This window comes from Lycorma delicatula, chromosome 4, assembly GCF_047948215.1.
Source record: "Lycorma delicatula isolate Av1 chromosome 4, ASM4794821v1, whole genome shotgun sequence".
Taxonomy (NCBI): domain Eukaryota; kingdom Metazoa; phylum Arthropoda; class Insecta; order Hemiptera; family Fulgoridae; genus Lycorma; species Lycorma delicatula.
This window is the reverse complement of record NC_134458.1, coordinates 48,667,399-48,680,922: the sequence shown is the minus strand read 5'-3', so window position 1 is coordinate 48,680,922 and position 13,524 is coordinate 48,667,399. Positions and strand designations below refer to the sequence as shown.

The window sequence follows — 13,524 nt, the reverse complement described above, 5'->3', positions numbered from 1 at the left end:
TAAAATCCAAACAAAACACATCTAGCCTCTCAAACAAGACTGAATGACTTTCTAAGAACAAAGGAATTGAACTCAATGTATGCGAAAGGTAAAAATGAGTTGGACACACAACGAATCATAAAATTCAGCACAAAAACACTAACAAAACATAATAACAATAAATAATGTAACATAACATAACAAAAAAAATCTATAACCAAACAGAAACAAAAACAGCAACAAAATAATTAAATCCTACACAAAGAAGGAAAGTCCAAGAGAACATCACATCTCTTTAGCGATCCTTTTTTTCTCCAATTATGCAATAAAACTTTCTATGATCACCCATTTGGCCGGGCTTTTCCAATTAACATGGAGATCAAGTGTTGACCCGATAATATCAAGCCGACAAATGATCTCTGCGCATTAAGTGATACCTAGCACATTCATATATCATATGATAAGCGTCTTCCAACAATCTGCATTGTGGACACATACCAGAGTCTGCCAGGCTGACTCTGTATGCTGTTTCTGTAGTCTGTCTCAAAAAGTGTCATGCCCTGAAAGAAATTACGTCACACACATGTTCGGGTTTACTCAAGAGGCGTCCCACAAATCAACAACATTAGGGAAAAGATCATGCGTATAATACCTTCACTCTGTTTCATCTCATATGGCCTGTCACAGAGCGACATCATGCTGTTTTATCTCCTTTATTTTCTCTGAAGTCAGTTCACCTGACTTCTTAGCAACATAATGCTGTTGCCTCTCAGACGCAATCAAATCTATCGGTTTCACGTCTGATCACCAAGATCGCCTCCCATGAAATTGTATGGTAACCATCTGTTATCATTAGCAATATAAGGCATTGAACCCGAAAGATAAGATCACTTTTATTAACAGTGATCTTATCTTATATTTCTTAAAACTAAGATATATACATTTTTGTGCAATTGTGTATGGTTTTATGTGCAAAAAGTTTTTTTAACCAACAATTTTAGCAAACAGGTTTTTGTTTTAACCAAATGGTTAAAATAAAGTTTATCATTCCATCTAGTAGGGGGTGACGGCTATGAACCCCTGAATGTGAGACCTCATTTGTTTTATATTCATTCTATTGATTATTTAAAAAAAATATAACATCAGATCATGTTAACACATGTTCCTTTAATCCCTTTAATTTTTATCATCATAAAATTTCACATTGTTTTTCTCATTATTTCAGTGATAGTAAGTCTTTAAGAAAATTTGATATGCTTCTAGGTATTGTATTGAAACAATTTTTAATGATTAAAACATAAAACATTTAGACGATTAATTTTTAAAAAAAATTTCTCTTTTAATAATTAATTTTTTACAATAAGTATCCTATAACCTTAAAAAAAATAAAAAAATGTAATTAACAGTGTAGTATTAATCCATCCTGTGGATTTAAATGCTGTTCGTACAAAACAAATAAAGACTTTGAAGGAAATTAATGTGGGTTTGCATTTTGCCAAGATCTTCCATAACAATACTAATCATCCATGTAAACCATCTGTTTATAATCTTATTTTGAAAAAAAAAAATGTGTAACTAAAATAATCTACCCTTATATAGGGTGTCCCATATAAAACGCAACCCATCAATCACTCATCCATGAAACTTCAAAAGTCAAGCTTACTCCCCTGCTTGTTACTGAAATGGACTTGTCCAACATCTGAACATCGCGGCGACGCAGTAGAACACTACCGATAGTAACAACAATGCAATCATAACGTTCAGTGTATTGCTAGAGATAAGATGGTGTTTTCGCTAGATGCACGTGTTTTCATTGTTGAGTCGTACTTCAGTACGAAATCAGCGGTTGCAGTGCAAGATTTGTTTCGCCATAAGTATCCAGATAAACCAGCTCCTAACAAAACATCAGTATTAAGGTTAGTTGCAAAATTTAGAGAGACTGGTTCTGTTAATAACAAGGAACAAAAAAGATCTGTGTCAGTGTTGAATACAGATACAGTCACTGAAATCAAAGACCGATTACTCGCCTCGCCAAATAAATCGATCAGACGGTTGTCTGTTGAAATTAATTTGTCTAAATCAACTGTCCATCGGGCACCAAACAATTACAATTACGACAATGGCTACGTAAACAGCCAAAACAGTAGAATTTGGAGTGCTGAAAATCCCCACGTTTATCACGAAAAACAATTACTCCCGCAGAAGTTGGGCATGTGGTGCGTGATATCGCTGAAGAAAATAATTGGTCCTATTTTTTTGCGAGTACACCATTAATGCAGAACGATATCAGGATATTTTATTTCAGTTCATTGCAATCTTGGAAGAGGAAGATAGACACTGCTGGCTACAACATGACGGTGCGATATCGCACTACACAGGCTCAACTTCTGATTTTGTTGAGGAATTTTTTGGTAATCGTGTTATCGGTCGAGGCTTGTGGCCACCAAGATCTCCGGATTTGACTGCGACAGATTTTTTTCTATGGGGTTACCTCAAAGAAAAAGCCTACAGCAACAAACCACGAACACGAACAATTGAAAGTCAATGTTGAACAAGCTGTATTAAATATCCAGCCACAAACTTTGAAAAAAGTTGCAAGAAATGCTGTAAAAAGAATTGAAGCTTGTATTAAAGAAGATGACGGCCACTTCCAACATTTACTCTAAATGTAAGGTAATGGATGGTAATAATAAAAATTACAGTTACATTTACACATGCCTTTTTATTATTTCAATACCTACCAATATAAGGTTGGGTTGCGTTTTATATGGGACACCCTGCATATTTACCATATTTATGTAAGCATTCCCTAGATATCACAAAAAATTGAATAAATACAAAGAGCCAAAACAAAGTATTCTGTTAAAATTTTTTTTTTTGAAATGAAATAAAACTTAAGCTAAAAGCATTTCTATATTAAAACTAAAATTATCTTTGAACTGTATGCACGTAGTGGTGATTTGTGGACGGATTTTTTATTTGGTGTAGAACATGTTGAGGGAATACTCTTGATGATTTAGATGCTCTGAATAGGTGGTTACTGTTTCATTTCTCCTGTTGAAGGAGATGTTGGGTTATTTAAGGTCATGTGCATGAATGTTGCATTTAATCAAGGTCAACTGTACAAATTGGATCCATGGATACCAGGTTTTTCATGTCTTCTCACAAAATTTATAATTTTTATTTTTTTTTTTTATTGGTCAAAATTCTTTGAAAGTTTTAAAGTCTCTTTTTCATCCAGCTCCCCATGTATGGATTATAGAAAATAAATAAACCTTAAAAGCTAAAAGTAATTGTAATTCTTTCCTTTTTTTTAAATGCGAGTTGCCAAGATCTTTTGTAATGATACTGTAGTTAATAAACAGGTATTATTTGCTGTCCATTGAAGAAGTAAAGTTAGTTCAATATTTCTTCGATATAAGTACTCATACTTTTTAATTTATGGGCTGTAATAACATGTGATTTAGTACCTAATGATTTGTTAGTTACCATAATTTACGTTCACAAATAATTTTTATAAAAGTGTTATTTTATATATTTTTACTTCTTTATTTTCATCAGGGACATGCCCTGGCAGTTTTAGTTTTAAAAATTCCTAATGTATTCATTAGATTAAAAATGTAAAATTATGATTATGGGTATCTGTTGTACCTATCAGCCAAAGCAGTGGAATTCATTATGAATCACTTAAAGTTCTGGTTGGTCTATTCATTAAATGAGGGAAAATATTGTAACAACACCGGTATAACGTACCTGAGTAAAAGATTCCTGCGAATTAAAAAAAAAAGCAGTAGAAAATATAATAATGGGAGTAATCCAGAAAGGGGCTAAAAGAAACCCTTTTAGTAAGGCTAACAGGTCCGTTTAACAATCTTCCTTTGTAATACTGCTCGCTGACACACCTAAACAGATGTTCAATGAAAAGGTGTTACCGAACGGGGTAGGAATCTCATGAAAAAATGTGAGAGTGGATGATATTTCAAGTTGGGTCTGGTCCTCCAAGTAAAGAGGATAGGAGTATAAATATTCCGGGGAAGACCAGTTGACAATCAGTCTGCGAGAGAGTTCCAAGTGAGTATTTATTATGCGAGTTTGAAGCGAGAGTATTCTGCGAGGAGGCCTGTGAATTTCTAGTGTACATGTTTGATGCGATTAAAGTGATGTCACAAGCAATTCCAGTGTGGACAGTACATGAAAACAAGAAATGGTTCAGTGTGTTACTGTTTGACTATAAGTGAATGAGATAATGTACTAAATTTCATTCATAAATTGTTAGGGTAGTTTTATTTGTGAACTGCAAAGGTATAAAAGAACTGTGTACTTGTCTTATCTATTGTATTAGTGGTTAAGTGTTAAGATTAGCAGTCATGCTACCATCTTTTGTCAATGGGACTGAATTCTGGGGTTCAATATTTAACTACCTGTAAATAAATCCTGACTATTGCTTTAAATTCTGTTTTGTATGTAATTACTGCTTATTATTATTATTATTATTATTATTATTATTGACATTTATTATTATTCTTTGCTCCTGTCATGTTTACTATTGATTATTATTGTGAGTTGTTTATTATTCTTATTGTCATTGTTGTTATTGATTTGTCTTATTTTATTTATGTTCTTAAACTAATAAATTGTAATGATAAAAACATTTTCAATTGTCAGTTTCCCAATATCTGGATCGAGCCACGAACACATGATAATGTCTTACATTTAAGAAGTCTATGTAAATATGAATGGAAAATATTTCATTAGAATTTCTTCTTCAATTTGTATGTTTCAGGATATGGTCTGATAGTCTGTGTAATATTGTACGCTTATCATCATAATTGCTGTGATACAATGGGCACGCCAAAAGATATCGATGGCTTTTTGCCATTAGTTACCACCAATGATACTAAACGAAGACTTTCTGTTGGCCAAGACTTGCTGAATTATTTGATGGACCCTTCATCATCGATCCAATCCAACGATATTGGTCAAATTATAGATGGCCTGCTACCATGGATAAATAGCAGTAACTTTAAGGTTAGATATTTATGTATTTAAACATTAATGTATTATTAATGACAGATAAAGTTAATATTGCAAACTACTATCATCGTACTGAAAAAAACATTTTTATAAAAAAGGTTTTAAACACCATTTATTTACTGGTACTCGATTTATTATTATCAGGATGATGTATAGCTTGGTTAAAAAGCAATATCTCTTACAGTTAAAATGAAAATTTGTTATTTCATAGAATAATTGAAATGGTTTTGTTACTGTATTTAATATTAAGTATCTTTTAATTTTACCAGTTGGCATTTAATTTACTTTGTGTGTGTGTTATGTTCTGGTGTTACTGTGTAAATAGGAATCGATTTTATGAGGTTCCTGTGTATTATTTAGATTATTAATATCAGTAGTCCGTGGCATTCTAGTAGTTTGTTGCTAATATGCAAAGTGTAAAAAAATCACATATTTGATGACCTATTTAAAAAAGGAACTAAATAGCTTAATATTTATTATTATTATTATTATTATTATTATATAATAAATTGTTAAAGGTATTTTTATAAATTATTTGAAGTAATTAACTGGAAGGAATTCTATTAAAAAAGTTTAATACTTAATGGAGGTGATCAGAATTTTATTAGAATATTGTTTTTGCCACATGAAAGTGTGGAGATATGCACTTTGAGAGTAACATACATTATCAAATTAAACTTTAGAAAACTGTAGGTATATAAAGCTTTTACTTTGGTAGAATTGGAACTTTTGAGTTCTTTAGTCGTGTTTCACAGTTTCTTCATTTTAGTTGTGGGAAATTTTCTGAATTTATTAAAAATTAACAGTATATTGGTAGTTAATGATAAACTTAAATTATGCGAGCTATTTATTTTAGACCACTTACAGTAATGCTTGCCTGAATCACCTGAAATTATCTGAATTATGATTTATGTTTATTTATGCTATTTTGATCATTTTTTCTTTTGATTTTAAGATTAGGATATGTTAGGGAAGAAACCCTTCCTTGGTTTATACGAGGGCTATTTGGAAATTAACTTCCAGTACTTGGTGTTGTGCAAAGGAGTGGGGATAGCAATTCTATCTTTGCACAGCTGAATAGCTTGGTTCAGTACAGTTGTAGTAGTGTAACTGGAACTGTAACTCCACCTGTTTGTTGCTGTAAAACTCTCGTTTGAAATGGCTGATTTCTTATAATTCCACTAACTGAAGTGTGTGCTGTCATTCATTTCCTTTGCGCAAAAAGCTTGTTAGCTGCTTAAACTCATTGTGAACTTTGTGCAGTATATGGAGGGAATGGGTAAGACAATGGTGCCGTATGTTTTGGGAAGGTCGAACAAACATTCACTATAATGAAAGAAGTGGTCAACCCGCAGTTGTCACAGATGAACTTGTTAAAAGTGTTGAAAAATTCAAGAAAATCTTCAGTTATGATAACAGAATTATTTGAATTTTTTCCTCACATATTGAGAATAGTGCCATATGAAATCATAACCAGTAGGTTAGGCTTCCACAATTTTGTGCTTGCTGGGTGCCTAGCTTTTTTCCGATGAACAAAAAAAAGAGGATGGGTCAGCACTAACCTTCCTCCACTGTACCATAAGAAGGATGAATTTCTTAATGACATTGTTACATGCATTGAGACATGGGTTAAATTTATTAACATGGAAACAAAAGCTCAGTCAATACACTGGGGGCCCACCAGTTCTTGAAGACCTGTAAAGAGCTGTCGAACACTTTCTTCAAAAAAGCTAATTGCATTAGTTTTTTGGGTTCGTAAGGGTGTGATCTTGGTTGATTAAGTGGAGTCACAACAATTATAGCTGAAAGTTACTGTGAGATGTTGAAGAAATTGAGAAGGACCATACAAAACAAATGATGTGGCATACTGATTTCAGGCACAGTTTTTCTTCATGACAATGTTCATCTGCATACTGCAGTACACACTCAACGCCAAATCGACTATTTCAAATGGGAGTTGTGTAACCTTCCTCCATACAGTCCTGATTTGGCTCCCAGTGATTATCACCTTTTTTTGAAAGTGAAGAAATGGTTAGCAATGCAGTGTTTTGAAAATGATGAGTTGTAAAACGGTGTTACTACCTGGCCTAATTCACAGGCAGCAGAGTTATATGATAAGATTATTCAAAAACTTATTTAAAAATATGACAAGTGCCTTAATTTGGATGGCAATTATGTAGGAAAGTAGCTAAAAGATGTATGTAATAAATTTATTTATTTATCAATAGGTGTTTTTTAAATAACGAATTGGAAGTTACTTTCTGAATAGCCTCTGTACACTATTTATTTGCTGCAGGCTTGTACTGTGCCAATAGTTCTTATTTTGTATACATTACAAACCTGTTAATGTATGCTTCAGTGTTTTAGACTTTTGGTAAATCTGGTCTTGTCCGGTTGTACAAGGAAAACTATTAAAAAAGGAATGAAACTAATTACTGTTATTAAAAGGCGCAGTGGTATGTTAGAGAATAATTGAAAAATTATCAAAAAAATGGATGATTTTTTTTTCAATTAAATTGACAGATAAAATGGAGTAATAAGGAATTTAGTCGAGAATAGAATCTTAATCAGAACATTTCATAAGAGGGAGATGGGTTGTAACAGTTGTGATATATCATGAGAAAAGGATTCATTAATACGTTGCTAGAAGGTGTAAAGAAGAGAGGCCGGAATAAATGAAAAAATTATAGATGATTAATAAAAAGGAAATGGTGGGAGGCATCAGAAATTGAAAATAGAAGAGAGTGGAGACATACTGGTGGAAGGGAAATGCCTTGAACAGATAACTGATGAATGTGATGAATGATACATGTACCTAACATTGAAATAAGTTGTATAAGCAATAGTTTAAAAACATATCCTAAGCAAACTATTTTCTTTGCCTTATTGCAATTGAACATATTATAATGGGCTTGCATTTGTGGTTCTGATGAGAGTTATCTCTTTTCAAATACCAGTAGTAGTTGTCTTGAAGATATCTAATTGACGTAATACTTTTCATCTTTTTTTATGTCCTGTTGGAATCACCTATCATGGTTCTCTACCCGTAGAACAGTAAATTGTTTGAAAAATAGTCAAAATGAAGTTACAGCAAATGAAGTTACAAAAATTGTAACTTCACATTTGCATTACATCTACCTTCTTTAACTTTTTAGATATGGTTTTATAATTTGGTCATTTATTTATATGTAGACCTTTGTCTGATGTAAAGGTCCCTGTATTTATTACCCAGAAAATTATTGATGACATCGTTGAATGAGTCCCATGCTTAAAGTTCTAAGTTGAGGTGTTTTTGAATGCATTGTTAATGACCTGGTAAATTTGCAGGATATTGAAAACAATTTCCTTCACTATAAACAGCAATGTAAATTTCTGAACGAGGTACTGGTACTGAATGCTTTATTATAAACGGCTTCATTATCCCTAACTTGACATTTGAGCATTATTACCTAATGTTTTGTGAATCGCTTAATGTTGGATCTACTCCATTTTTTGACCCTGGCATTAACTATTCTCTTTTAGGCTATTTTGTTACTGTAAAATATTTTTCTCTATTTCTATTGTCACATTTTTACAAAAACAATGTAAATGTAGTATACCTTCTTGTTCCAGTAAAATACTGGATACCTCTGATCACAGTATCCATACCACTTATGTTAAAATGGGGTTCTCTTTGTAAGAGAAAGAAAGATTGGTTGTGGTGTGTGTTGATTCTGTGATGAGTGGATTGGAATGGGCTGTGAATGAGGCAGTAAGATAGTCTGAAAGAATTAATCTGTGTTCGCATTGTAACAAAAGAAGCGAACATAAAATACAAACTGTAATAGATTTTGGCAAACCTTGTTTTAAGACATTGAATAATTAAATTAACATACTGCAGTGCCATATGTAGGCTTTAGCTATTAAAAATAATCAGTTGAACAGTATTAAAGAAATATGTTGTCCAAAACCTGAACATGATTGAAAAAAGTATTACTTTTTCAATCATAAGTGATTTAACTAGTGAGAAATTTTTTATGTAGCAAAATCTTCACAGGCCTTATCTGTCTTAAAATTATACCATTTATACATATTTAGAATATTTTTCCTGCTATCAATCACAAACTAGGTTATCTGTACAGTTTTTTCAAAGATTTCAAATCTAACTGTAAATTATCTTCCTCATTCAAGTTTCCAATTCTTTTAAAATATTACTAATAAAATCAGTGAGTTTGTCCTATTTAATGAAAACTTTACCTCTTTATCAATACATGTGGGCACAACTATAAACATTAAATAGAATTAACATTTTATCATGAAAATATTGAAAAATGTTATGAAAATAATAATAATCAAATGTTATCTAATAATGGAATCATTCATAAATGGGTTAGAAAATATGTACCCTTGCTTTTGAAAAAAGAGTAACCAGTATCAGGATGATTGGTAAACATTATCATCATATTACTGATCAACATCATATTTATTTTAGCTGTGAGTATTTTGTACAAGCTGCATGTGGATAGAGTTCATCACGTGGAGTTTTGATGAGGTAATTTCAAAAGAATATCCACTAAGTATTCTTCATTATGTGGTGACTATGTTGTTTATATGAACTCCTTTCTTCTCTCCATGCTACCAGAACCACACATATTTAGCAAAACAACCTTTACATCAACCACTGTATGTTCAATCAACCAATCCTAACCTGATCAATGTGATAAGATTTCAATATTTTCTTATGCTACTGGTTGTGATTACTAACTGCCAGTTCCCACATGAGAAGAGTTTCAAACATTTAAGTAGAACATATGAAAATGTAAATTTAGAAAAGGATTGTTTTGCATCCATGATTAGTGGCAATCAGATATTCACTGTTCAGTTTCATATTCTCCTTTCTTATGTTAAACAATCTATGTAACTCCTTTCTTTTTTCTTATATAAACTATATAAATATGCTAATCCAGGTTGAGTTCAACAGCTGTTATAATATATTATTTTACTTATAAAATGCTATTGTTAAGTACTTTCTTGTGTTTTTAAATGTGATACTGATCAGTTCAAAGATGTAATTCATTACCTAAAAAAGATGTTAAACTAAAATATATTAAAAGGTTATTTCAATTTCTAATAAATGCAACTTAAACAGTGAAACTATTATTATAATATGGAAATGTTACAAATTATATAAATATGTCAGTGTATCTAAATCAATTATGAATTACGCATAAAAAAAAAATGATTTAACACAGTAACAAAGTATTTATTGAATTCAGTGGCAAATATGTCAAATGCTGAAAAGTGCATAGGGCACATGTTTGCAAAATTGACCAAAACCAGTTAATTTCTGCTCATGTTTATATTGATCATTGACTTGTGACTATTGCATGTGTTGTGAATTAATGTTAGAATGACTTGTATTAAATTTCAACTATTGACTGATCGATTGTTGTTAATTTAATAAACTGGAATTGAGTTTTTGTCTGTGCTGATATTTCATCATTAAAAAAAGTACTGGTATTCTGTTCTTTTGTTTCTAGTATTGCAGTATGCAAAACTTGTCAAAGTTTAAAAATCTCAGTTGACATACAAGATGGTGATGGGTTGCTGGACCGATGACTGGCTACCTACATTGTCCTGTCATGTACACTATCTCTTTCACAATACTATTAGCAGTTTGATTACTATTTCAAATACCCAAGGTAGAACCACTGCGAATTTATATGTTTATGTTTTCTGAACTTTGACGGGTCATATATAAATATTAAATCTGGGATGTATAGAATGGACTCCATTAGTGTTTGTTTAACATTATATTTTATTTTTTAGGTCTCCCAGCTGGGCTTAGATATAATGTGTCAGTTTGTGAATAAAATGGGTTCTGATTTTAGAGCTTACATTCCTACCGTCATATCTCCCATTATGGATAGATTGGGTAAGTAGATAGTTTATTATGATTTATGTTGTTAAAATTAATAAATAAGTGCTTTATAGTTGATCTACTTAATGCTTTAAAGTAACCATATTTACATCAAGTCATATTATTAAGCATAAAATAAACAAATTAATTAAAACTTAATATTTTTAAAATTATAAATATATATATATATATGACCTAAACATAAGTTACTCAGTATGGAGAGGGACAACTCATGGTGACCTTGTATTTGGCCTTGACCTTATTTCAAGGTTAACATAAATTTTTCTAATGGAATGTCCTATTTTTGACCCCACCAATGAAAAGAGCAGACAATTTTACAGTGGAATACATGGTCACACATATGACCTTGGAACTTCTTTGAAGGTCACAGATAACCATCAGAGATAGTGTTAAATGGGATAATGTTATACAAGTACACATGTTTGAAGGTCATACCGTATTCTTTGAATATTTATATTTCAGGCCATTTATATCACTAACTATAGTGAAGAACAAACTAGTGACTACAGAAGATATGTGGATAGGAGGGGGATATCAGACTGTGACCTTGGTATCCCCTTTGGAGATCATCCCAAGGTCATTGATGTTTTTCGATTGGAATTACCTTTTTCGATAGCACCAATGGAAAAAGCGAAAAAAGTCACATCGACACGCTTGAATTCAGTCATTTATTGACATTTTGTGATTGTTTAATTTTTTTCAGCTTCTTGAAGTTTATGGTTTAGTAGTTAATCACATACGGTAATCAATTCACACAATTTGCTAATAGTACCAGATAGCAATCTTCTTCTCATAACTTAGAAACCAGTGACAGTAAATATCTGCGAAAAGAATCCAGCATCTGTATAACACTATCTCTAATCATTAGCTGTATGACCTTTAAAAAAGTTCCAAGGTCATAAAATTTTCTGCTCTTCATTTGTGGGGTCAAAAATAGGTCATTTCATTTGAAGAATTATGTTAACCTTGAAATAAGGTTACTTGTCAGGTCACTATGAGTTGTCCTTCTAATGTAACTTTTGCTTAGAACATCTTCTTTCTTCTATTGTACATATTTTACAAGGAAACCTGGGGCAATTAAAATGAAACTACTATATATATATATATATATATATGTATAGAAACTAGTATATATGTATGTACATTTACATACCATACACATAATATACAAGTGTCCAGGCTAAAGGAATCCAGAAGTAATAGCTTGTATTAAGAGAACCAGTTAATATAATTAATTTTTTTTTTTTTAGTTAGCAACTATCCAAGTTTTAATGTAGGTTAGTTAAGTTCAATGTGTGAACATTTTGTAGCTTGTTAGATGTCTAGACTATAATGTAACTCTTACCAGGTGTTTAGGAGCATCTGTTTAGACATGGCATTGTTAGACCAACAGCTTCGACAATTCTCTGTATTAAATCATCCAAATCTTGTACTTTTCTTGGTACACACAACTTTTAATAAATCCCCCAGAAAAAAAGCTCAAAGGAGTGATATTTAGAAAAGGGAAACAGAATATGTCTGAACGTGCGAATGTTCGGGGAAATTTCATCGAAATTTTTACCAGTCATGAAAAATAGAAATCACGACTTAAATGTCAACTGATGTATTCACATCATTTTTACAGTTATTAACTAGATTAATTGATCTTTTATCAAGTTTTGCACTAGTTTTTGATTTTTAATAGTGTTAAGTGATATACACAGTATACAGTTTAGTGAGTATAAAATATCGTAATTGTATTATCTATGTCGACATTTAAAAGTAAGCAAGACGTAAACTGTGCGTTTTGTGACTGGCTTGGAGGCGTGATAAACTTGGAAATGATTTTGTAAATAAACACCCAAATGAAAAACCAAGAACTAAAGATCAAGCTAGTATTTCTGTATTTTTAAAAACAAAAACTTGTGACTGTGATGAAATAACTAGCAGTGAACTTTTAAACAAACAAATAAAACTTGATGAATCGCAATCACTTTGTATAGAATTGCACATATCTTGCAGGCAAAAAAGTACCGATGTTGGCGATAACGTATTTATCTTTAACAGGCCAACTATTTATCCTAATGTTTTTGAACAGTTATCAACTATAAATCAGGCGACATCTGGCCTTAATAAAAAGGTTAATGAACTATTAAAACCGTATCAGGTTAAAACTATTGAAGTAGGCCCATCTAGTTCAGCCAACACTGTAACAACACAGCCAACACTAGTTGAGATTAATGAAGAATTTGAAGCAAAACTCAAATTAATTAGGATAAGCAAATCGCTTCCAGATATTTATCAGGTAATGCCTTGCTTAGCAGAACATATGGGCACAGTACATTGCTCCCCATGTATAGAGGATTATAAAACCATTCTCAAGGAGATAGTGGTTTTAAATCTGGCTTTTTTGGTACTTTCTCTGTACCAAGTGAACACCAATGAATTCAACCAGTTGAGAGTGTACAGTTTTGAAATTTCAAAACCCATTTAATTAATCACTTACATTCACCTGCTCATAAATGATGTATTGACTTTTCTGAAGCAACTGAGAAAAGAAATGTAATTTTGCAAAAAGAATATGAAAAGATGGGTCTGAGGATTGCTAGAGC

The 13,524-nt window shown here is 31.7% G+C and overlaps 1 protein-coding gene across 4 annotated transcripts in view; it reads left to right on the top strand.

Annotated features, from left to right (window-relative positions):
- chb (CLIP-associating protein) overlaps positions 1-13,524 on the top strand; it is a 246,653-nt gene that overhangs the window by 6,659 nt on the left and 226,470 nt on the right. For all 4 annotated transcript variants that reach the window (XM_075362879.1, XM_075362878.1, XM_075362877.1 and 1 more), the window contains exons 2-3: positions 4,763-5,007; positions 10,822-10,927. In XM_075362879.1, the coding sequence (XP_075218994.1) occupies positions 4,822-5,007; positions 10,822-10,927 (292 nt within the window). In that variant the 5' untranslated portion in view covers positions 4,763-4,821. The remainder of the gene's footprint in view (positions 1-4,762; positions 5,008-10,821; positions 10,928-13,524) is intronic.